The sequence below is a fragment of the Kwoniella bestiolae genome, chromosome 7 (genome assembly GCF_000512585.2).
Source record: "Kwoniella bestiolae CBS 10118 chromosome 7, complete sequence".
Taxonomy (NCBI): domain Eukaryota; kingdom Fungi; phylum Basidiomycota; class Tremellomycetes; order Tremellales; family Cryptococcaceae; genus Kwoniella; species Kwoniella bestiolae.
This window is the reverse complement of record NC_089247.1, coordinates 921311-945506: the sequence shown is the minus strand read 5'-3', so window position 1 is coordinate 945506 and position 24196 is coordinate 921311. Positions and strand designations below refer to the sequence as shown.

General features: G+C 46.7%; 11 protein-coding genes across 11 annotated transcripts; 5 read left to right on the top strand and 6 right to left on the bottom strand.

The window, feature by feature from the left end:
* Positions 1–175: 175 nt before the first annotated feature.
* Positions 176–1370, top strand: I302_108274 (uncharacterized protein; the record flags this gene model as incomplete). Its single annotated transcript, XM_019193956.1, has 4 exons — positions 176–459; positions 513–739; positions 792–1192; positions 1257–1370. 4 exons carry the CDS (start codon positions 176–178, stop codon positions 1368–1370), a joined length of 1026 nt encoding a protein of 341 aa, XP_019044079.1.
* Positions 1371–1798: 428 nt separating this feature from the next.
* On the bottom strand, positions 1799–2672 carry I302_108273 (uncharacterized protein; the record flags this gene model as incomplete). The annotated part of the gene is made up of 2 exons (XM_019193957.1): positions 1799–2540; positions 2617–2672. The coding sequence occupies 2 exons, from the start codon at positions 2670–2672 to the stop codon at positions 1799–1801; spliced, it is 798 nt and encodes a 265-aa protein (XP_019044080.1).
* Positions 2673–3602: 930 nt separating this feature from the next.
* Positions 3603–5077, top strand: I302_108272 (uncharacterized protein; the record flags this gene model as incomplete). The annotated part of the gene is made up of 7 exons (XM_019193958.2): positions 3603–3671; positions 3812–3868; positions 3925–4040; positions 4095–4392; positions 4497–4745; positions 4817–4965; positions 5041–5077. 7 exons carry the CDS (start codon positions 3603–3605, stop codon positions 5075–5077), a joined length of 975 nt encoding a protein of 324 aa, XP_019044081.2.
* Positions 5078–6066: 989 nt separating this feature from the next.
* I302_108271 (uncharacterized protein) lies at positions 6067–6741 on the top strand (the record flags this gene model as incomplete). The annotated part of the gene is made up of 1 exon (XM_019193959.1): positions 6067–6741. The coding sequence occupies one exon, from the start codon at positions 6067–6069 to the stop codon at positions 6739–6741; it is 675 nt and encodes a 224-aa protein (XP_019044082.1).
* Positions 6742–7206: 465 nt separating this feature from the next.
* Positions 7207–11344, bottom strand: I302_108270 (uncharacterized protein; the record flags this gene model as incomplete). The annotated part of the gene is made up of 15 exons (XM_065870640.1): positions 7207–7550; positions 7624–7723; positions 7870–8082; positions 8166–8285; positions 8370–8447; positions 8509–8619; positions 8677–8911; positions 8968–9095; positions 9169–9261; positions 9317–9420; positions 9480–10161; positions 10265–10521; positions 10589–10730; positions 10805–10895; positions 10953–11344. The coding sequence occupies 15 exons, from the start codon at positions 11342–11344 to the stop codon at positions 7207–7209; spliced, it is 3090 nt and encodes a 1029-aa protein (XP_065726712.1).
* A 1100-nt stretch (positions 11345–12444) lies between these two features.
* I302_108269 (uncharacterized protein) lies at positions 12445–12874 on the bottom strand (the record flags this gene model as incomplete). The annotated part of the gene is made up of 2 exons (XM_019193961.1): positions 12445–12465; positions 12530–12874. 2 exons carry the CDS (start codon positions 12872–12874, stop codon positions 12445–12447), a joined length of 366 nt encoding a protein of 121 aa, XP_019044084.1.
* A 44-nt stretch (positions 12875–12918) lies between these two features.
* Positions 12919–13589, bottom strand: I302_108268 (uncharacterized protein; the record flags this gene model as incomplete). Its single annotated transcript, XM_019193962.1, has 2 exons — positions 12919–13153; positions 13246–13589. 2 exons carry the CDS (start codon positions 13587–13589, stop codon positions 12919–12921), a joined length of 579 nt encoding a protein of 192 aa, XP_019044085.1.
* A 431-nt stretch (positions 13590–14020) lies between these two features.
* I302_108267 (uncharacterized protein) lies at positions 14021–17508 on the top strand (the record flags this gene model as incomplete). Its single annotated transcript, XM_065870639.1, has 13 exons — positions 14021–14431; positions 14489–14552; positions 14617–14802; positions 14883–14911; positions 14971–15030; positions 15084–15246; positions 15324–15851; positions 15913–16514; positions 16574–16635; positions 16706–16953; positions 17043–17113; positions 17190–17288; positions 17401–17508. The coding sequence occupies 13 exons, from the start codon at positions 14021–14023 to the stop codon at positions 17506–17508; spliced, it is 2631 nt and encodes an 876-aa protein (XP_065726711.1).
* A 687-nt stretch (positions 17509–18195) lies between these two features.
* On the bottom strand, positions 18196–19745 carry I302_108266 (uncharacterized protein; the record flags this gene model as incomplete). The annotated part of the gene is made up of 3 exons (XM_019193964.1): positions 18196–18594; positions 18678–19386; positions 19450–19745. The coding sequence occupies 3 exons, from the start codon at positions 19743–19745 to the stop codon at positions 18196–18198; spliced, it is 1404 nt and encodes a 467-aa protein (XP_019044087.1).
* Positions 19746–20111: 366 nt separating this feature from the next.
* I302_108265 (uncharacterized protein) lies at positions 20112–21676 on the top strand (the record flags this gene model as incomplete). The annotated part of the gene is made up of 3 exons (XM_019193965.1): positions 20112–20395; positions 20472–21129; positions 21209–21676. 3 exons carry the CDS (start codon positions 20112–20114, stop codon positions 21674–21676), a joined length of 1410 nt encoding a protein of 469 aa, XP_019044088.1.
* Positions 21677–22132: 456 nt separating this feature from the next.
* Positions 22133–22753, bottom strand: I302_108264 (uncharacterized protein; the record flags this gene model as incomplete). Its single annotated transcript, XM_019193966.1, has 2 exons — positions 22133–22438; positions 22529–22753. 2 exons carry the CDS (start codon positions 22751–22753, stop codon positions 22133–22135), a joined length of 531 nt encoding a protein of 176 aa, XP_019044089.1.
* Positions 22754–24196: the final 1443 nt, after the last annotated feature.

The window sequence follows — 24196 nt, the reverse complement described above, 5'->3', positions numbered from 1 at the left end:
TCATCCGAGACGCGCACTGATCTCTTATCTTGACCGCGTTAGCCTAGTATGACGCAAATCACCTTCACCCTCAAGTCCACTCTTGTTATTCACTCGAACTTGTCTCTGATCATATCAATGTTTCATTCTCACATATATTCGCAAGTGAATGTCAATCACCCCATCGTTATGCAAGATGGCCACCAGGCTCCTTGATCTGAGCGATGAGCTCCTTGAAGAGATCGCATATTGGGTCGATGATGCCACACCCCTTCCTCTTCCCAGTTTCACTCCCCATCATGTCAACTTGCAATCCAACATCAAAGCGCACACCAACAAACATCTGGTCAACTTCCGAGCAACATGTCGTCAAATCAGATCAATCTGCAAGATTCGGCCCACCAACGTGGTTATCAAGCGATCTTCGCAAATGCAGCACTGGTTGAAGAACGCGCCGGAAGCTGTTGTGATCATTGTCAAGTAAATTTGATATTTGGCTATTGACAGATGGCTTAAGCTGACGCAAGCTTCAGACGTATGGTGATCGACTGTAAACCAGAGATCCTTGGACGCAACAGCTCCACATTTGTCTCAATGGACGAACACATGTTCTTTACAATCGCTTGGCCCACATTTACGGAGTTCCTATCTGTATTCACTTCTTTGCAGGAGTTGATTACCATGGATACACCTCTATGTCTTCATGACGACACTGTGGTGAGAGTGGATGTAGCATCACTGGAATCTCCTGAGTACGAATGTCGCTTGCTTTCGAGATCGATTGTAACTCTGCTCCGACTACCTTCCTACAGCATTCATCCCCGCCGCACCGTTTCTCGAACATCTGAAAATCGTATCGCCCACTCAATCTGATGACATTCCCCACATGGTAACACTCTGGCAAACTCAACAAACCAAAAGACTATTTCCTCTCAAGACACTATACTATTTACTCCCCATTGATTCCGACGTCCACGACTTCGAAAATAACTTGACGCATATCCAATCCGCCTGTCCTTTGTTGGAAGATATCTGTATCAGCATGGTGGCCTATAAGCAGCTCGAGCACTGGGTACCACCTGGAGAACATATCATGGCGAGGAATGTGCCTGAGAGGGACCACGGGTGGTTATATAGAAGGACATGCGAAAGACAGACCTCGGAATGGACTATAGAAGATAACCTTGACGTATGGCGCGATGATACTTCCTTTGTGAGTCCGATACGACGTTTTTCTGCTGCTGACTACCTTTGCTGATACACCCTGAGTTTGTCAGATGGATTTTGTCGACTTTTGGAAGATTTTCGAGCATTTGAAAAGATTTGACTGGTCGCTCCTTTTCGGTCTATATCTTTCAGAACAAGCTCGTATCTCGTTCTCCGACTACTAGTCGGGAGGAACTCGTACTCTCTCAAAGATTACTACAATCCAGATCAACCCCTCAAAACTCATTTAGGTGTTACCGAGACAGATCTCGTAGATTACCTTTTGATCAAAGTGTTACAGTATTCTATATCCGCGGACTATCATAGTCTTCCTCAACATCGATTGTGAAGGCTTCCTCCTCGTTCTTCTCGCGTTGTATGATGCACTTCCATCGTCTGCGAGATCCCGCCACATCCGGACATTCCCACCAGTACACCTCTCTCAGAGTGGGACACCACCTCCCTACTTCTCCTGTTGCAGCTCGTAATGCTTGGACAAGCCGTTCTCTTTCCGGAAAAACATACGAACCCTTGATAGTTGTGGTGGATGATGGTTCAATACTGGCCAACCTGACTATTATCCCAGGATCCAAAGTGACCAAATTCATCCCGTTCAATTCTTGAGCCCATACTCCCTGTTCAATATTACATGACTCTCAGCATCATCCGCTTCCGCATTCCACGAGCTTGCTGGACTTGCCAAAGTTGAGACTTCGGGTCCCTCATACCCCATGTTATGTGAAGGCAGTAACGGGAAGTTCCATTGTTGTGTCTCACGATCGAGTGAACAGTCGAGATATGGCTTGTCTCCGGCACCGGAATATGGCGTATCGGGATAGATCATAAGACAGTTCAAAGTCTTTGAACAGCGAGTTGTTGCTAGCGAAGCCATACCCCGGTTGGATATAGTGTTTGCTGAGATGGATCTGACATAGATAGCTTCCAGAGCATGATCATGACAGTGCTTCTCAATCAAATTCGGCAGATCATGTTCATACCAATCGTATTGCGATAAATCGTCTTCCTCGATCCTCAGGAAAGAGGACGTCTTGAGGTACCTGAGGGATTTGAATGCCTGGATGATACAATTCAGACTATCTGCACATTCGATACATTCCACCACGTTTGAGAATGAAATCAGGTTGGGGAGGTCCAAGGTGATTTCCAGTCGATTAATCAATACACCGGGTTCGGCACTTGCATGAGCGCAGAATGGGGTTTTTGGACCCAAGATCAATTCGATTAGATTGGGGAGCTTGCTTAGGAGGTGAGTGAACTCGTACCAGTATCCCATGCAGAGGCCTTCGCTGTATTGCCTGTAATCTTGAGGGAATCCGAAATCGATACGAAGCTTGCTGTAATATATGTCTAATCAGCACTGGCACGGTCACAGGGTTCAAGCCCCCTGATCGCAAGTAAGGATGGACTCACACAATCCTCTGCAAGATCTCTACAGGTGCTGCAGCCCATAACTCAAAGTCCTCCATACTTCCTATTCCCACTGTCAGGTCGAGGCTGGTGATAGGGTGTAGCAATTAAGTTATACGACGACTGGCAGATCTGAGAGCGAGGTATGTTTGATAATCCGGTTCTAGTTCAGCGACACTCTCAGCGTCGTCGTCCATGAAGTCTGGTAGGAATGATGGGGTTGTTATTGCCTTGAGAGTCTCACCCAACAGGATCTCTCCAAATCGGACTATGATCTCATCGTTTAAGTGGCTGGATGTTCGTTCTTACATGTCGTACGTTTTGCGACTCGATTAAGGTGCATCGAATGAAGCATTAACTCTTCTCTGCAAGTGCAGCTACTCAAGTGACTGGCGCAATCTGTATTTCGCGACAAAGGAAATGAGGCCCGTCAGCGTTGGTCAAAACCCCCTTTGTTCCCCGGCGGTAAATGTCCCGATCACATGATTCTCTCGAGGTGACGGTGACACCAATGTAAGCAAACAGAAGGTATCTGCAATAAAACCAAGTTGTTCTTTCTTCTCAAGGATAATCGTACTTAGACAGATAAAAGTCGGAATTCGTTGATGTCGGGATTATGATCGACTTCGGGAAAAGGTTTTCGACGAGGTGCTTTTCCTCCTGTATTCTTACGAGCGGTCTGCTTGGTGCGAGCCATCGTGGGTGACTCGTGATGATGTGCCCTACTACATGTATGTATGTATCTTGAAGGATGAGTGAGATAACAGACCAGCGATCCGATACGGAGATAAGCGTTAAAGTGAGAGGATCAATCAAATATCCAATACTAATGGAGAGGAGAGGAAAATCGAAAACCTCCACAGATCATGTCCAGAAAGCAGAGAAAGATTGAAATCACAGCAATTCAAGTCGAGGGAAGATGTCTGTAGATATTCAACACAGGTAATTACTGATAAGGGTCGTAATAGGACCGTAAGGATCAAGGCAAGATGTCAGCGGTCCATGGAAACCTGTCTCATGCGATGAGAGACAACTACAATGAGCATGGTGTAGACGCGGTGAGTTTCTTGCTAATATTGCGTCGGTCCGGTTTTATGGTATCAGATCTTCTCGGTGATGTGAGACAACACACGCTGTACCTTGCAGGTGATACCATCTCTTCGCAGATGCTATGGCTGACAGTATTCTCTGTTGATAGTACTATCGAAAAGTCGCAGTGACCTATCGAAACCCGTTCTTCCCCGGTATCAAGAAGGTATCTTCAATTCTTAGTGACTTGAGGCTGCACGAGCTGATCCATCCCGTTCATAGGTCATTTGGACATTTATGAACAGATGGTGGGAGGCGGAAGGAAGGTCGATGTATATGAAGGAAAAGGACGACTGCCGAAAGGATAAGCTGAGGATACTGGATATGGCAGCTGGGAGGTGAGCTCGCTTGACGATTACCCGGCTATATCTTAACTGATTACAACCACCCAGCGGCGAAGCGACTCTATGCCTGCTCGAATGGGCACAAATCGGTCAAAAGACATCTTCAGCTTCCTTTCAACCATCCTCATCCTCCAATATACCCAATCTTCCTGATCATCTCGCAGCCCTCCGAGCCATACAGTCCCCCCAAACAGGTGAATCCAGTAGACCAGCTTTCATACCTCCCAATGCGCGTCGTCCGGCACCAGCTCAAAGTGGAAATAGGAAGGGGAAACAAGTCTTTGGAGGGATGGATCCACCTCAGTTACCTCAGGGATTCGGGCTGGATATAATCGCTACCGATCCTGTGAGTTTATCTTTCCTCATTGTCGTTTCCTCCACTGGAACCTTTTAACAATTCAGGGGGGATTTTCTTGTGTTTCCTCACTGCTGACTAAAAAATGCATATAGTATACTTCTCCAGCCTATGCGGACCGTACCTCCCGTCCATGCCATCCACTATCCTTCACAGACCTAGCCAACGGCCTATTACCTCCAGATACACCTCCGCAGAAGAACGGCGAACCAATATGGGATATGATCATATGTTCTTTTGCATTGCATCTCGTCACTTCGCCGTCGGAGCTGTTCGCTTTGCTATATGAGCTGAGTGGGAAAGCTAGGTGGTTGGTGATTATTGCACCGCACAAGAAGCCTGATGTGAGTTCACCATCTTCATCACTACTTCACATGGTTAGAGATATCGACTTGCTGATGAGGTTTGATGATAGATAAAGGAAACTTGGGGTTGGTCGCGATACGATATAGCTTCTTGGTCTGCAGCAGGCGAGGCCAAGCTGTATGGTGGAGGTGGGAAAGGTGGAAGCAACAATGCAGAAGAAGAGGAAGAAGAAACTGAGCTGGAGATTGTGCGAGACAAGTGAGTGATTGTACACCCCATTCTCAAATTTGAACAGATGGATCGCAGTAAGCTGATTCTGTTGCTGTCATATAGGGTCAAGTTGAGGCTATATAGGAGTAATGCATTTTGAAGCTGTCTCAGCTTATGTACTGATACTGCACGTACATGAAATATGTTCCATGAGCCAACTATTCCCATATCGTTTCATCGATAGATCCCATTATATCTCTAGAAGATCGCCATAACACCGTTCCTGAGTCAAATCGATACCATCGTGATGGTCTCTCACTGGAACACCGTCCTCAAAGTCCGTACGTATAGTGCTATCATTATCAAGTCACACAAGAGAATGAACCATTACTGTCTTATTATGGCCCACATACACAACATCACAAACCAATTTCCAGTAAGACCTGCTTCATCATCGGGTCCATCGTACGCTGTTGGTATCGCCCGAGGCATCATCGCACCAGTAGATGTCTACCATGTACCATGTCCATCACCACTGAGTTACCCATGCATTCACGATCCCTTCATTACAGCTTAACCACCATCCAACATGGCCAAGAATACGGGTTTCAGGAACGCAATAATCGGATCGCGTTTCGCGAATCAGGCACCAAATCGGAAAGGGGCGTAGCTAGGGCGTACCAAGCTTAAAAATTGAATACACTCGTATCGCTCCACGCGTAAAAGACGGCTCTTCATCTACTCCGACGCCTCTTATTCCGCTGAATCGATGTCTACGGTACACTATTATAGTGAGACAACGCGTGAGCATACTCTGTCACTGAAAAGTTATCTCTCTCCTTATTTGTAACTTATTCAGTCCTGTTGTATGGATTGATATCGGAATCCTGTTTGATCGACTATCTCACCATCTCATCTCGACGCTGGTCGTTATTCTAATCCACCCTACACTGTCACATAACTTCGCTGGACGATACTAGTATATCAGAATTCAAGACCGTTGAGCGGCATTCGCATCGCATTGTATCTTACTCAACCCCATCAACCTCTAGTGAAGAGTCAATCTACCATCCCGAACGAACTGTACTTCGCACCACTACCAACCCCTAGATCCACAATCTAAAGCGACAAAGCACAAATACAGTCACAATGTCAATGCCGACAACACCCACCCTGCCCAGGCTCATCATCACACCTTCAACACCTCTACCCCCCTCTCAGCACTATTTCGACCTCCCATCTCCCCTTCCCTCCCCTACATCACAAAAACCCCACATTGACTATGATACCATCAAAACACGTCGGCAATCACAATCCTTCGAACACGACGAACACGAATACGAGCACTCCCACTCGGAAAAAGCATCCCGACCCATTCCAACCCGATCATATTCCCTCCCCACCGAATCATACCTCTCCCCACCACCCACTGCCCATCCGAGGTCAGGCAAACGTCCCCTTCGCATGGCCTCGCCGCTTATATCTATCTTATTCCTCTTGTTCGCATTTCTCCTAGTACTCTCAACGGCTATGTGCACTTCCTCTTCTGCTGGGAGGTTATTGGATCTTCAGAGAGAGGCGGGGAGGAAGATACATGATTTGTTAAGGATGAAGGGATATGGATGTGGAGGACATGAAAATGAGGTATCACCCTCGGATTTGAATGCAGAAGTACTAGCGGAAGTTGGTAGAGGAGGGAGCTTGTTAGATCTCTTTTGGGGTGGGGAGGAAGAGTACGAGCATTATGCTCATTCGTTGGTGGTTGCTGGTCCGGCTATAAGTCTTGATGGAAGTGCGATTTGGGATTTTGATTCGCAATTTTAGTTATTATAAGAGAATTAGGATGTTGAATCTCTGGGAGTATTTGGAGGGGCATTTTGTAGTCACGTTGGGATACATCGAGTGTCCCGTTTGATACTGGACACTGGAAGAACTTGGGGACATTATCTATGTAGAGGGTTTTGGCAGAACGACATAGTGATACCTAAAAGACAGTCTGAGACGTTAGATTCACGTAGTAATAAGTAATAACATATAGACAGACCGATAGAGCCGAGTTTTTACTGAGATGCATCTGGTCATGCAATGTATAAAATCTATATCTATCGCGTATAAGTAATGCGTGAACCAACAGTAACGAGATCTGCTCATCGCACGACCGATCGCCAGATCGTGCGGTCCCAACGAATAGACCACCAGTCCACCAGCGGAACAGCGCACAAAGACCACCGTAGTATCATTCAAACTACCCACGGCCGGTACGTGTATTGATATCCCCGGTGGGCTCATCTACCCAGCCTTACTCCCCCTCCTCCCTCCAACCTCACAAACAGGACATCTCCCCACCCTAACTCTAACAGCAGCCGCATACCCCAATTTCCCACCTATAGCTCTAGATTTCCAATTCTGTCCCTTACCTCCGCCGGCACCGTTCGCCAGGAGGTACGTGACGTTGATATTTTCCTGTCGTTGGGGGAGGTCCACATCTTCTGGTAAGGCGCATTGAGCGTGGATGAGGTGTTGGCATAGGTATAGTAGGATTAGGGATTGGGAGGGGTATTTGGACGAGGGGCTGAAGAGGGGTAGATGGCAGATGGTACATGTTGATGTGGCTACATCTTCGTTGATTAGCGCTGTACGACAAGCTGTGAGAGTAACAGGTGATCTTGGGTGTCAGGTGAAGAGGCGGAGAGATGGTGGACTCACATGAACATCTCGTACTGCCTACTTGAGCAGCTTGCAACTCCATCGCCAGATTACTACAATCCCCATTAAGTATATGTTGACATCCTTCGAGGAGAGATACCTGAGAAATGCATCAAAGTGAATGAGATCAGCTCTACTACCATAACCCATATTCCCATAATGGGGTCGAACTTCACCAGACTCGTGAGAAAAGATACCTCTATGTAGAGAGGGCACACCCTTCACTGAGGAGGTGTAAGCACTCACCTGCAAGTTCATCCCCATCAACACCCTCACAACACCCTCTTTCAAACCGGGAATCTCCAACCCGTCTTTAATCCTACTTATCAACCTAATAGGATTAATCTCCGCTCCGACATGTTCAAGCAACGCTCTGATGAACGAAGGTCTAGTCTCAGAGTATGTGAGCAGATCTTCCCATAGATCTTCGTCAGATTGCTCCTTTGCAAAGTCGATGGCCTAATAATTTAGGAACAGGTATCAGTTCTTCCTCTTAAAGGCCATTGAGAAGAGATGATCAGAGAGCAAGGGACATTGCTCACCCTCTGTACGTCACCCAGCCTCTCGATGATCAACATCAGAGCTTTCTTGTTATTACCCATTCTGCCCAGTAGGAATACCATCTCGGTAACTAGATCACGCTGTTTGCAAATCTCGTATGCCTGTATGCGTACAGCGCTATCAGCTTGACCCTGATGCTGACCCAGATTCTTGTAGCTAATACTCAAACTCAGAAAGTCACTCACTTTCTCCAGGTCATAGAAATTGCTAGCTCTCAGGAAAGGCATCAGCCTATCAAGGTCGTATGCGGCGTATAGCTCAACCTGAATCGACCACTGTCAACTACGTTCTATCCAGCTGCAGAAATCAAGGAAGAGGACCTACCATCCTATCGCTATACAGTAAACAGAATTGAGGGTCCTTATCAAACAAAGCATCAAGGTACATATAAAGATACTTTGGCTTCTCTTCCAGTTGATGTACGACTCTATCGATCTATCATTGTAGACTTAGCTTCCATTTTCACTATTTGCACAGATCATCGTAGCTCACAGGTATAGAGTGCGTGTGATCCACCAACAGCTCAATGGCAGCGCCATGTTTACTCTTATCACCCTGCACCTCTGCTTTGTCCACTTCTCGTTCTTGGTCGAATTGGACTAACAATAATGCTTGGTCTTGAACCGCGGTGAATAGGTTATGTTCTCTTATCAAGTCGAATACGTGTGGCCGACGGAGACGAAGGAAGTAGGGGAGAGCTTTTGCTGGTTGTCGGTTGATTAGGTGACTGATTTGAGAAGTTAGCTATGCAGCCTGATTTGACCTCAAAATGGTCCGACTCACAGTTCGGCCAAGCATTCTAAAAGTATGGGATCATCTTTTGTAGCTTCCAATTCTCCTTGGACTGCTCCCATGACAGTGTTCATATCGTATATATCAGTTGGCCAAGAAGTGATAGTTTTGAGTAAGGCCTATCAAGGGTCATGATCTCGAGTGTCATCTACTACTCACGGGTGGTGCGATTAGGCAACGGGCTATACTTACCTGCCTGTCATTCACCAGTAGATGTCCAAACACCATCTCGTAAACCGGTTTACCAAGTTGAGGATCTTTGGTAGGAATGTATGGGATGATAGTCTGAGAGACTGATATCAGCTTGACTACCTCAATGTGAATACAGAGTTAAACCTACAGGTAGCTGATGATGCTGCACAAACGTATATATCCATTTTTCCCAAGCTTCCGAATCTTGCCCTAACACTTTCGGAGCCAGCGAAGCGGTTTGATCGAAATGACCTGTAAACACCACTATGTAAGCTGAATGTCTGCGCATGTTCAACAAGACCGTAGCTTACCTTGCGCCAATAGGTGATTCATGTACTTCAACCCAATAGCCTTCACATCCAAAGCATTACCATGTTTCTTCCGTAGCTCTTCAGCCGCTTCCAATGCTTCAGAATACCTCTCCCTCTCTACCAACCAATCAATATGATCTATCTCATCTCTCGGTCTGACCACTATCACGTCCGATGGCGAAATCACAAAGAAAACCTGCTCGTTCTCCCTCTGCGACTTGATCAACGAGTAATCATTACACCCATACATGTGGTAGTTTGCCAGACTCAGCGCATCCGCATTGACTTCTTCACCTTTATCGATCAACCGCAATTCAGGTCGATTAGCAGCCTTTCGCCGTTGCTCCATTGGATTATCGGTGGCTTCATTCTCGTACGTGTCTGGTGCGATGTATGCTAGGACCACATAGGATGAGTTGTGCTGAGCTAATCCGGAGATCATACAGTCCACTTGATATATCCCTGTCATCTCCACTGTCAAGGCTGGAAGTCCAGTACTGGTCTGTGATTTTGCTCGGTTTCGAATACGAACGATTTTGATGTGGTCTGCCCAGCCTATTATGAGTGTATGATCGTCCTTCCACTGCAGAGTACATTTGAATAACTCTGCTCGAGGTGCGTGAGCTCCTCGGTCGATATAGCCGATTCGTTGGGAGGTGGTGGTATCGTATATCTTGACTCCCTGCACGAACGAACCAATAATTGTCAGTCCAGGTCTAGCGGAAAGGAACCGTACAGTCGATGCAATGCGATACCGGGGTAAAAAAAGTAGAGCTCGCACTCACCAGATCATTAGCCCAAGCTATCAAATTCCCTCTCCACTCAATCGCCCAGATTGGCCCTTCTCCAGAATGAATGATCTGCTCCTTGTATCCTAACCAGCCCTTCTCCTGCATAATCAGGTTCCCAGCCATACCACCGCAAACGAAAGCACGAGTATTCTTCTTTGCGAACCCAGGTTCTAATGCTATAGCTCGCATGGGTCGTTTATAGTCGAAGGCATATGATTCGGTTGAAGTGAGAGAATGTATGACGACTCGGCCTACAGATCCAAATGATTGTCAGCTATTTCGCTCAGCGACATGATCAGCCAGCAGCTGGATACTCACCTTCCACACTTGATGTAGCTACGAAATCATTATCTTCGTCCATTTTTAGGCAAGTCACACCAGCTGCATGAGGCCTGAACGAGTTGACTTTGGCTCCTTCATACGTAAAAACATGGACCATCCCGTTGTGTGTTCCTAGAGCCTGTTCATATGGATCGTAAGCTTTTCACCACTACCTCCAAGAGCGGGATTTGTAAGAGAGAGAGAGATACTTACTATCACTCTGGGAGAGACTGCTATTGTCGAAGCTGAGTCCTTGGCTAGGATTTCCGGTATCCGACCTTTCAACCGACTGTACTTGAGCGCTCTGTTTGGATGATACGAATCAGCTAATCATCGATATGTCGGGGACAGCTGAGCTCACGGTTCTTCGTCTTCCTCATCCGACTCGTCCTCCTCGTCACCCTCATCTTCTGATTCTATGCAGTCGTCGTCTTTATAATGAGGACTTTCACCATTTATCTGAGGACTACCTTTTCCTATCTGATCTATTTGAGCCTGATGAGCATCTTGATCATCTTCTGATAAATCATCTCCATCCTCATCATCACTATCTTCAACATCATCTTTATCGTCTTCCGACTCCTCTTCATCATCCACAGCCCTCTCTTTCCCCTTTATGGAAGATACCGTTGACCCCCTAGATCGAATGGAAGAAGCGACTGACGGTCCAGCTTCCGGTTGATCATCCGTTGGAAGAGGTATGCTTGTCGGTTTGGGTGATGATTTGGTCGTCGAAGGTGGACGTGAAGGCATTGTATGATGGGGTGAGTTATTCAAGCGGACAAGAAGAATAGGGATGTGTCATATAATAGATAGATGTTGATATGTGAAGGTTGTTACGTCGTGTTGAGCTAGGATGTGGATGAGGATGATGGATGTGGGGACTCCTGAATGGCAACGATTGGACCCTGAATCAGACTGAGTTATTCCTGGGTGGCAGCCTACAGTATCTGAAATTCATTCATACTGTAACCATTTATTTATGTCGTATGCATGGCGTAGATCAGTACCAAGCGGTTAATATTGATATTGATATGACTGTCTGTATGTATGCATCCGTGTCACTCATATACAGGATCTGAGCAGCAGTGGGGATGTACTCCACTTTCACTTTCCCACGATGTGTGTGCTATGGCTTGTGCGTTGTGTCTGTTTCGGCGTATAGGACGACAATGACAGAGTTCAGTCTCTTCCTTGCTTCTTTTCGTCTCTTTATCCTTTCTTATTTCTTTTTTCAGACTATCGACATCTCCAGCATCTTCCTCATACTGTAGGGTGGCGATCACTAGCACCTCAAGCTCATGTGGTCCGAAGGCAATTCCACCAAGCTTTCTGCCATCCTAAAACAAAGATCGCATCGTCAGCTCAACAAACCTCGTCCCATCCTGTCAATTCACATCAAAACACCCGGAGAGGACGATGGCCCAACCGCGATTTTTGAAGATATCGCTCTTTGCTGTTCAAGAGTTGAAAATTTGTACTTTCGCTCGAGCTTTTTTCGAGGGTCGGTATGCGTGAGGCCCAGATTCACTCTTGTGCTGCCTACATCTCCTCTGCAAGACCCACATACCGGTCATGTCAAGGCATTACAGAATGTCCGGGTGCTTGTAGATTGGGGAGATGTCGGTACTTCAGTCGAGGACGCTCTGGAAGGGCTTGATAGTACTGCTCACCTCTCTACATCAGTGAGACGACTTCAAGTCTGCCAAGCAATGATCATAGTAGCTGAAGATGCTCGTAGGACTCTCTCTTCAACGTACTCGCCGATTTCAAGCACTTGAAAGTCATGGACCTCTACCTCCAAGTCACTCTGGATACCTCCGAACCCGAAGAATACACCCCACACTGCTATGTCACCAAGACTGACTATTCTGCTAAGCGAATCACAGAAGGAATTACAGACATCGCGTATCTTTCGGAGGTGAAAATCGGACTCACCAAACCTCCGAAAAGGCTGAGATGTCCCCCCTCCTCGGATCTAAGGTTGAACTGCCATTCCCCATCCTGTGTCCTAGCCTCCACCACAGCCCGCTGTCTGAGCGTATAAGGAGCCTCGATTGCATGCGACGAATATACAAGTTTCTTGAGATTCGGTGATCCCTCGTGCAATTCCCATAATGGAGTATTATCGAACGTATCTAAATCCCAGTATTTCAGATAGAGCGTCTCCAGCTTCGGAGCAGAAATGTTAATCGTGAAATCGTATGGCTCAAAGTCTTCGTCCGTATTTTGCTGGGCGACACTATCTTGAGAGGTACATTTGAGGTGTTTGAGATTGGGCATGATGTTTGTTAGACGGGTGAGATGTTCGGCGCAACTTCTGCATTTCACTTCGTTCGCGAAGGTTTGAATACTGCGCAGTGGGTTTTCATCTGGATCGGGAAGGTCGAAGAGCAGGGTGTGGCCGTGTTTCCCTTGCGAGCAGAATGGGGTTTTTGCGTGAAGTACAACTCCAGGAGATTGGGTAGTTTGAGGGGAAGGGCGATGAAGTCGGTCCAGTATTTAGTGGATGTCGTGGGTATATCTTCGTCTGGGTCCAAGGTGAAATTGAGTCGAAGACGACTATAGGTCCAGAGAGAAGGCGTATGTCGGATTTTTAGCAACCCATCTCCCAAATCGGACAAGGGTTATGGGATGAGTTGCGGTCAACTCACTTGACATTATCCAACTTCTCCTTAGGCGCATTAACCCACTTGTAAAACCCCTCCTTACTCTTAATCTCCACCTCGTAGTCCTTTTCAATAGGTTTCAAAAGATACCCCACCTTGTGACATGATTCCCTGAATGATATGTAATCTCTGCAATCCCCTCGTCTATCGAAGGGGTGTTTGTAATTTGCAAAGTGCGGTTGGAGGGATGGGAGAGGTAGCTTGGTAGTGGGCAGAAGGTGTATTCCAACTTCGATGAAGAGTTCGTCTGGGATGAGGTGGAGGTGGGGTTCAGGTTGGGGCTGGGCGAATCGGACGGATCTGAGAGATTTTGAGATGGAGTCTGTCATGGTGATTGTCTGCTATACTTGCGTGGTTTTCAGTGTTAGTATAGTAAGGGCTAACGATATGGATGAGATGTTAAGCGTTGTGTGTGATCCATCACCAGCTCTGCTCATTACACGCTCTTCTTCGTCCAATCCTCTCTTCGCTCTTCGCTCTTCTTGTAACGTTCAGACGAGACAATCAAGACAAAACACCTTACGGCAGTTCGGTCCGTCGCGACACTCACTCACTGTTTTTCATTTACGCGTCACCAAAGGATCTTTCCACGTGGGAGACCAAGTCAACCTCATACTCCATTCAGTGCATCCTCACCCCATAGGTATATAAACCTTGATCATTTCATCTCCTCATTCCTCTTGCAACTTTGCTTTTCTCTTTTGTATTTCGTAACTTATAACAGTTGTAGTTCCTCAGGTGGGATAGCCCTTCTCTCACCATGACGGCCACTCCACCCAGCAAGATCTCCCTCCCCCCACGACCGACTGCTACCGATCTTCTGGGCGATTCAGCCCTATCCACCGAGACACCCTCCCCAACCGTTCAACGTAATCTCAATAACCTCAATCTCAACTCCCCCAATGGATCACCCTCCTTGCAAGCTAGATCGGGAGGTACACTACCACGCGCAGCTTCCAAAAGCCATAGGCGGTCTGTGAGGAACAGTTTCGCAAGTTATGGGAGAGGTGGGCGAAGGATGAGCAGAGGTACACCAGGTGGTGGTGTTGATATAGGTTCACCGTTACTTGATGATGAGGATTTGCAACCCAAGCTACCCACTCTGGTACCTGGCATCAGACCCGCTTATTCCACTCCATTACCAGTATTACCTATGATCGTGATGTGCATTGTGAGTTTCGTCTTTACCGATATACACCATCGAGCGCGAGCTGACTCAGACGTGTAGGCGATGCTATCAGAACTGCTCTCAGCAAACTTGTGTACTCCCTTCTTACTGAAGATGGTAGAAGGTACGCGACCATACATTCTCGACTGTCCCCTGATATACACGTAGCTAATGATACGCGTCAATAGACTTCTTCATCTCATCCGGCCGAGAGAAGAATAGTGAAACAGAAGCAGCCGTCGGTTTGTGGACTGGTAATCTCGTGTCTGTCTTCTTCATAACCCAATTCTTTACATCACTGCTTTGGAGTAGTATAGCAGATAGACATGGACGTAGGGCAGTCTTGGTCGCTAGTTTACTGGGAAGTGCTATCGGTGAGTTCCCCCAAAGGATCAGCTGTGTATCGAACAGGCAGTCAGCTGATGTGTGTTGACTCGATGGTCCGGATCATTAGCTTTGACTATTTTTGGTACTTCTGAATCGGTACGTATTATCTCCCGATTATATATACACAATTTTTTGACTGACTTCCTTTGCTTTAGCTTCCCGAAGCCATTTGTGTTAGATTGATTCAAGGTATCTTTGGTGGTGCTGTTGGCGTTGTGAGTAGTACACCTTTCACTGCCCGAAATGGTTCGTCTGACACATAGTGTAGTTCCGAGGATCCATCCGTGATTTGACAGACGATACCAACGCCTCTCGTGCGTATGCCGTATTAGGTTTCTCATGGGGTTTCGGAGGTGTGATTGGTCCCATCATTGGTGGTGTCTTCGAAAGTCCTGTGGATAACTTTCCTGGAACGTTTCTGAGCAAGATCGGTGAGCACATCTCCTGTTATTAGGATATTCACTTGAACTTGTCATCGCACGATATGCTGAATCCCGTTCATGCTTAGGTCTCTTCCAAAACTTCCCCTACGTCCTCCCAACCCTTATTGCCAGTGTCATCCTCGTCATCGGTGCCATCCTTTCCTGTTTCCTATCATGGGACGGTGGTGTTCGAGGTGGATCACGTATCGCTCTCAATGTAGAAAAGGATGAACCCCTTGCCGGCGCTTCACCCGCCGCTGAACGCACTGCGTCTCCTGCCCCTTCCAACAGAACAGCTATCCGAGTCCCATCGCTCAGCATCAAGCGAAATGCCGCTTTGTCGCCTGGTGAGACGGAAGCTGCTTCTTACGGTGCTGGGTATCCCGCTCTCTCTGCCACTCCCCATGCTAGAAGAGATAGTAGAGCAAGTCTCGGGACGGCGTATGGATACGGTGGTATCAGATCCAAACATCCTACTTTGGCTGCTCGAGCTGCGTTGGAAGCGGCTAGACGTGCTTCCGCTGCTATACCTAGATTAGATGATGAAGAAGAAGAGGAGGAAGAAGGTGCTCATGCGAGTGGTGCTTTGGGTTTAGCTCAAAAGCTGCTTTTGGGTATGCCTATCCTGCTACGTCGAGCATATTTAGGTGATAGCCAGCTTACCCTTTTTCTTAGCGAACGAGGAAAACACTTTCAACATCAACGATCTTTGGGTTTCTGCAGCTGTTGCGCAGGATACCGCTGTATTTGAAGATGAGGATGAGACTGAAGGAGAAACTACCGAAGGAGAAGAGGCCATTGATGAAGAGAATGAATCCCCTCAACCTTCCCCTGGACTTACACCTGGATCCACGATCGAAGATCCAAGGAGCGGTTTAGGTCATCTAAAACCGAGCGGAAGACCTAATCGAATCGTATCTGGTGCTTCGTCAATCTACAAACCCCTTGGTGGATATAGATTATCGGTATCTCATGGTGGTCGAAGATTCAGTACTTCCTCTGGACACATGCCAGCTATCTTCTCCAACACGGGTGTTAGAACTCCGCCAGCTGTGGCTGCAGCGTATGAAGGTGAATCACCCTCGGTCGAAACTGGTGGTGATCCGTTCTTCCCTGCTCCTGCTGAACGACGACCTGGTCAACCTGCTGGTGGATTGAGTGTAATTACCGAGGGTCAGACCAGCTCGGCGGTCGTCCTGAGTCCTGGCGGTACTCAACAGGTATCTGAGAAACAACCGAGCTCTTTCGCTCTGTTACCCTTCTTAATGATCATGCAGGTGAGCTGCTTCATAAATTACTCTCATGAGAATCGTCAGCTGACAGCAAGGTACTATAGTACGGTCTCGTCGCTTTGCATGGTACGATCCATGATCAAGTGTTCCTTTCTTTCCTCGTAACGTACGTGTGATCTTTGTCTGGAACTACAATCAGGGGTGAATATGCGTGCTAATTAATCGTGACGTTACAGACCATACCGATCAGGTGGCTTAGGTCTCAATCCCGCTCATTTCTCCTTCCTTGTCGCTATCATGTGCTGCTGTCAGCTCGTCTACCAGTTCTACCTCTACCCAAGATTGGGTCCACCTTTGGGCAAATTCAACCATCTTCAGATGTTCAGGATCGGAAGTGCTTTGTACCTCCCTGCGTACTTTGCTTTACCCATCTTGCATAAGATCGCTTCGCCTGATTCGGAAGGTGGCTTCATGCTCATGACTGGTGAGTTGGTTTGACCTATCGTACTATATATACCTCTGCCAATCGTGAGACTCGAACACTAACATTGTGTTTTGATGTTTGATGTTTAGGATTGACCTTGATCACTGCGATAAGATATTGTGCTAGTACTTTCGCCTATACCTCTGTCATGGTCCTTATCGTGAGTCCCGCGATATATCATTCCCAGCTGTGCAGTCTATGGTGATCTCAGTAGCTGATGCAAACTTTGTATCTAGAACGCGATGTCACCACCTCACGTAGTAGGCTTAGCAAATGGTTTAGCTCAAAGTACCGTTTCTGCTTCAAGGTTCTTTGGACCCATCATCGGTGGTGCTGTAAGTTTTTCTTCTGGATCAGACATCTTCCCGCCGCCAAATGTTTCACATTTCATGTCTTCATATCCCGTCGCGTCTCTCGGATGGATTCACTGACAATATGGCGTGATAGGTATGGAGTGCATCCATCAACGGCAATCCTACGGGATACGCATATGGTTTCTACTTCTGTACCATCGCATGCTTCATCCAATTGTGTCTATCGTTCTTAATTCGATAACGATGTCCACATCAAGGTATTTTTCATGGCTCAATAAGTGTGGGAATACGATGCTTTGTCAGATGAAAAGACGGTTAGTAGACCGGAGAGATGGGATGGTGAGAAGATAGTTTGAATAATATACCATGTACTAGTTGACGCAAGATATACCTGTACTAAATTGCTTTTAATTTTGAATGGGGCTGGAGTGGTATTCGTTATGATGCTTTTGTTTTTACTTTATACATTGCTTAGATTGATGTTTGATTTACGTATCGAGGTTCGAGAATGCATTTATGTAGCGCAATGATCAAAAACTCTCTCACATGTCTCCCATCGGCTGAATAGTTAGTTGTACAGTGCAGTCGTCCCCAATACCGCAGCATATTCCAACATACTACTGTACATCCGATAGCTGCGGTTGACTTTTTAGAATGCACACCATGGACATCGAAACATGCACGGCAAGAGTAGCGTTTGGATTGAGGCAGAGTACATTGAATCCGATTAAGATTCCTCTGTACATTTATAATTCAACATTCACTCCGCGCTTATTCATGATAACATAGGGGATTGATGGTAGATATGAGTTCTTCGTGACGTTGGTATTGGTCAAAATACACACTATTGGTGCGGACCTTGTCTTTTCACTTCGCATTGACTGATAGCTTGTTCATACATTCATATAGCTCCTTCGTTGTCTCACGTTCATTTACTTTTACTCAGTACAAACGGTTTATCAACCACCTCAACTCTCACTTGTCCACCTTGGTCCACCGCCTTCCTCCAGGTCCACCTATACCAATCATCATACGATACCTCCGTTCCTCGTTCCCAGAATGCCCCCTCTACTAAAGACGGTACTAGATCCACCAGTCCCTCCGCAGCAGCTTTCATCTGACTCCTTAACAGCCCCTCGTACTTTTTGAGTAAACCATCGAATCTTGATTCTTCGTATGATTGGGTGTCGTGATAGACCGATTTACGCTTGTCGTTGTTATTACCGGGAGTGAGGTGGTGGGGACGGGATTCACCCGGCTGGATCACGATGATCGGGTCGAAGAGTTTGAGGGTCAGAGGCGGAGATAGGTAGGTCATCATTTGCTCCTGTCGATGGTCGAAGTATGTCAGTACGTGCCAGTCCAAGCTGTAGCAAAGCAATCAAAAACGGAGATGATGATGGCACCCACCAAGCTCCACGAATTCCTCCAATCCCCATCTTCGAGATTCATCACTTCAAACTTCCACCTTTCTTCTGTTTCTTTGCTTTTCCCCTGCACATCTGGCTTATACCTTTCTGGTGCGTCCCTTGAGCAAATGAGATATGTACCGAAAGTCAATTCGTTCTTATCGTTGAAGGTGGTGATGTGGAACTCCTTCAACTTGGGAAACAGGCTGAACGATTCTTTGATGACTTTACCCCAATTCTTCCATATATTCCCGCGAGACGACCAAGGATATCGTAGATATAGTGTCTCCAAGTCTGGTACATGGTGTTTCTTCTCCTTTGTCCGATCCACAAAAACCCTGCTTAGCTCCTCTAGCGGATCCCACTCGATCGTGTGAGTGGCAGGAGAGAGGAAGAACCTGAGATGCTTAAGTTTTGGACATCTAGGTATCAGAAGTGTAGGTTGGTCCAATGAACAGCCTGGACAGTTGTTTTCGATGCAAAGCGATGAGATCCCGCTCGTGCGTGTTTCACCCAACGTATCGCTTATTCCGACAAGGGTTTGGGATAATTCGAGGAGAGGTAAAGAGAGTACATTATGATAGCAGATCGGTCCTCTCTCTATGATCATCTCTTCAAGTTGGGGAAAACTCTCTACATGTCGAGCGAAGCGTCCCCATATGTAGTGATCGTAATCCGAGCAAGGATTGGTGATTTCGACCTTCAACCGACTGCATAGCAGGTAAGCTGACCTGTGAGGTGATATGGGACAACGCAAACAGACGCAAACCCACCTGACGATCCCTCGCATATCCCTGACCAGTGACATATCTCGTCCCTCCTCGTTCTCTACAGTACCCATATCACGCATGATCACATGCATTCCTCCATCTTTACATACTGCTCTTGTTCTTCTACATGTAGCTCTAAGAGACCTGATATCTCTGGAGTGTTCGGGATTGATGGGATTGTCGGTTTTCGATTGCCAGTGAGGACCAAAAGAGGGTATCGGTATGAAGTTGTCTTGGTTGACATACTGTCCGATGAGGTGAAGTATCTCATCACTCAAGTCCAGCAATGATGTCGACATGATGGATGACTTTCGTATGCTTCTTTGTTATCAGACATGACATATCCGGAGATGGAAGATAGATGACGGACAAGAAATGATGTACGAGTAGGATGATGATTTATCTGTTTATCTAGATGCGATTATCACGTCATACATATGGTTTGGTATGTGGGTGACCCAAATAAATATTCATCGTATACGTAACAAGCTTATCCTTATCAGCTCGGATCCCTATCTCCGTTTCCATTCAATCTCAGAAATCATATTGCTCGAAAGCATACGGGTAAGATGATCTTTCCTTTCCCTTCCTCTTCTTCCCCCAATGTTCTCAACATAAACCAGATGAGCTTAGGAGTCTCCTTCACCTGTCAGAAGCCCATCATTATGCCCACCGGACTACTCAACCTCAGCGACGAGATCATTCAACATATCGCTCACTACGTCCACACCGATAATGAAATCCCTATACCAAGCTTCAACCCTCATTGGGCCAACTTCGCCGATGAAATTGACCCTACCATTCAGAAGGACTATATCGCGTTTAGATCCACTTGCACGTACATCAGGAAGCTCTGTCCCATTGGAGGATTACATGTGAGGATGGACTCTTGGTCAAAATTGCTTAGATGGGCAGTCCAAGCTCCGACCAGTGTGAAGCGAGCAGTCAGGTGGGTACCCTCAGGAATATATTGCAGCAACAATACACTTTGGGAGGATTCTGCTGATTTGCGTGCTTGAATCCAGACGAATGGTCATTGATATCCCTCGAATCGAATTATACCAAGACAAACAACTCGCCAATTACAGCATCGTTCCCATCTGGTTCACTCTCACTTCGTTCCTTCGTTCTCTCAGCAATCTCGAGGAGCTCATCATACGTAAAACCTCCTTGTGTCAACACCTTAAAACAGCAGGATTCATCTCTCCCTCATCCTTGAACGAAGAGACGGATTTCCTTCCCCACGTCAGCTCCATTGCGATAGAAACGCCCTGCGAGCGGTGCACGGATCAGATATCCAGACTTCTACTCCGGGCTGCGTCCAGCCTACGACATGTCAAGATATCGCCCTCGTGGAAAACTCAAAGGCTATATCAGCCTGCAAGCTCAAAAGAATCTGAAGACCGTATCGTTGGGAGGGTCACGACCTTGTATTGGAAGACATTTCGCTCTCTAGACAGAAATACGACCCTGGATGAGGTTGCCCAAACCTTTCCAAATATTCGTAATCTCCATCTCACATGCTGCTGCGAGAACCAAGCGTGGTTGTGTGAACCGTTCTCCCTCTTCTGTTGCAAACCCACCTACGAAGAGCGATGGTTATTCAAGATGACCAGTCAGGATGTCGTTGGGGAGTTTGATGACGCCGGACCGGTGGAAGAGTGGAACAACGATCGAACCTTTGTAAGTACATATATCTTTGCTGCATATCTCGGTGGTGGATCTGTACTGCATGACTGATTCGACCCTACTGACATTGCAGGACCGATTCCTCGAAATCCTCACGGGATTCAAACATCTGGAAGAACTAGATTGTCTAATTGAGATTCAGATGCCCCCACATAGGCACGAGCTTACATCCATCTCACCACACGTCAAGCGATCAACATACGATAGGAGCCAGAACCGTTGCCGTCCTCGGTACAACTTTCATCAGGAACAGCAAGACGACGAAGAAGATTTATACTCGGCAATGATCTCGGCAGCAGAGGTGATCGCAGCAACTATACCGACACTTCGGGTAGGTCACTTCTGGCAATACATTTCACATCATCACCTCCTTGACAAACCATTTTGGCAAAGATGGAAGTGGCATTGTCAAAGATTGAGCGATGGAGTAGTGATAGAGCTCGATCGTCGACCAGAAGAGTTCAAACACTCTTGGATGGATAATGTAGATGGATGTAGGGATTGGGAATATGAAGAGGACGATGAAAGCGATGATGACTGAAATGAAAGCTAGAAAACCGCGTAGTCTAGTAACGGCAGTAGAAGAGATATCCAACCAATGATCAACGACAATCAATTTTGCAGCGATGGGAGAGCTGTGTTGAGAGAGGGATGACAGCTGGAAAGCTGAACAGCCACAGCTACATGTATATGCATGTCATTACCCCTGATCTTCTGATAGCTGTTCACCATCTAGGGAAGTTAGTTGACAGTCACGCAGCGGCTACAGTAGTGCAACTTCAGATTTACCTATTATACTTTCCTTAGCTATCGGTAGAATCCGATTCATAAGCATCTTCCTCCTCCGCGCCGGTTCCTTCTATGTTTCTTGTCCATTTTTCATTGGTAGCTACGATAACGGGATCCACCTCAAAAATTACCAGCCCATTCTCATCTGTTGAGACATTACAACACCATCTATTCCACCCTTTGTTGACGTCCCTGGAGGCATTTTTCTTTAACTCCCAAAAGTAGACTTTCCGAACCGAGGGGATATACTTTTTTTGTGAAAGAGCCTGGTGAAAGATAACATGATAGACATCAAGAGTGTTAGATAGTCTTTGTTCGCTTGCTGCTCCCTTCGAAGGAGGTCGACGTGCTGCTCGTATTCCACAAAAGACGTCGTACCCCTCTCCAGACTTATTGATACTTGTGTACATGAGCTAGGTCGATCTCGTTGAGCTTTGTTGAGACTGATGAAGATCCTTATACCCATGTCTAGGACTTGAAGGTCGGGGATATATGGAAAATTTCTCACGAAGGTCTAATCCTGGATGATGATCAAGGCATAACGTCAGCTCGACTTGTCTCGAGGAGCTGACTTGTACATAGTGACTTATGTGAAATGACTTACGAAGGATACACCTCTCAACTTGACAATGTCCATCAAAGACTTGTCGCTCAAGGTCGCTGGGTACTCTGCGATGATGGGCTTGACTTTGGGATCATTGAATGTTTTCGATTTACCGAGGTATATGGCGGGCACGAGGGATCCGGGGTTTTGAGAAGTATGAGGGGATATCATGAATTCCTCGAGGTTATTGAAAGATCTAGGTAAAGTTTGATTATATCTGTACATCCTTCATCTTCCGCTTGAACCTTGATATAAAGCTGTTGGAGGGGATGTGATACTCTCCCATATCGTTCTTTTCATGCGATGACAGTTGAATCGAGTAATATTTCAGTCCCCTCTCTGCATACCGCTTTGAGTCCCAGGAAGTTGGGACAGGCCAAAAGGAACGGTGAGATCCATTCCGTCGAGCAGAGTCTACAGGTTTGTTGGAGGCTCAAGGAAGTACGCCGAGGGAGGTGAAGTTTGTTGTGGCGTTTGGTGATTTCGTTGAGCTGGTCATGTTGACAGAATGGAAGGTCGATGATTATGAGCTCTTCTAATGATGTGAGCTTGGAGAGGAATTCGACGAGGATTAACCATTTGGAGAAGAACGATTGGGAGGAGAGTTTAGCGGTTTGAGGGATGTTGATTTCTAGTCGTCTACGATACCATCCCAGAGTTAGTATTTGACTATGAGATAAGACGCTGGAGAGGGAAGAGAGGAAATCGCAAACCACCCTTATTCCACTCAGAACCGACGTGGATCCCTTTTCCACCCATTTGACCAGTCTATACCATTAAGTCAATCTCATATGAAGTCCCTTCAGTGGTACCAGCTCTCTTGACCTTTTGCAAGTATTCGAAAATGACCTGTATGATCTGCCGATTCCCGGTTTAATATGGGTTTTGAAGTTCATCCAATGGCTGTGAAGCAGAGGAAGGGGGATCTCGTTATCTTCGTGCAGGAAGTAACCTATTCGTCGGATTATGACATCGTCGAGATCAAGGAGGTTCCTGGGCAACTTGGGGTCGCGCATTTGGTGGGTTGACTGTGCTTGGCAATGGGGGTCCGTTAATAGTGATGAAGAGAAGTGATTTGCGTGACTACTTGGGCTGGGGATGACGGTAAGTGTACGGGATTGGATGTGAAAAGGAAAGAGAACAAGATCGACAGTGTATGTGCATGAGTGTCATCTCAGTTCATGATGAATTAATTCGGTGACACGTGTTAGGGTCCTTTGATCGTGTGTGCTATACAGTATGTAGATGATCACCATGAAGGCTTCCCTTGACAAGTCGGTCTCGAAGGTTTGTATTCGCACAGTATCACTCGAGGACATGCTTGAAGAGAGAAGACCTACACCTCGCTGGGTTGCACAGCTCAGAGGTGACCATCACAGTCTTCATCCAGGCGTGGCGCGATACCCAACATTCCCTTCTGCTGTTGTACTGCTCATGACTATACCAGAGACAAAGACATGGTCCCTGCATCGAATAAGTTATATACACACATGCCACGTGACTTTGTTTGGTTACCATCAACAACGCTTGAAGGGTGCAGTATATAAACCAGATTTCGACTCTCTTTCTCCCTCTTTCTCCCTCTTTCCCATTAACAACTCCAATCTATCCTTCGTATAGCTCATAAACCTTCACACCGTATCCAACACACACTGGACATCAAACAGC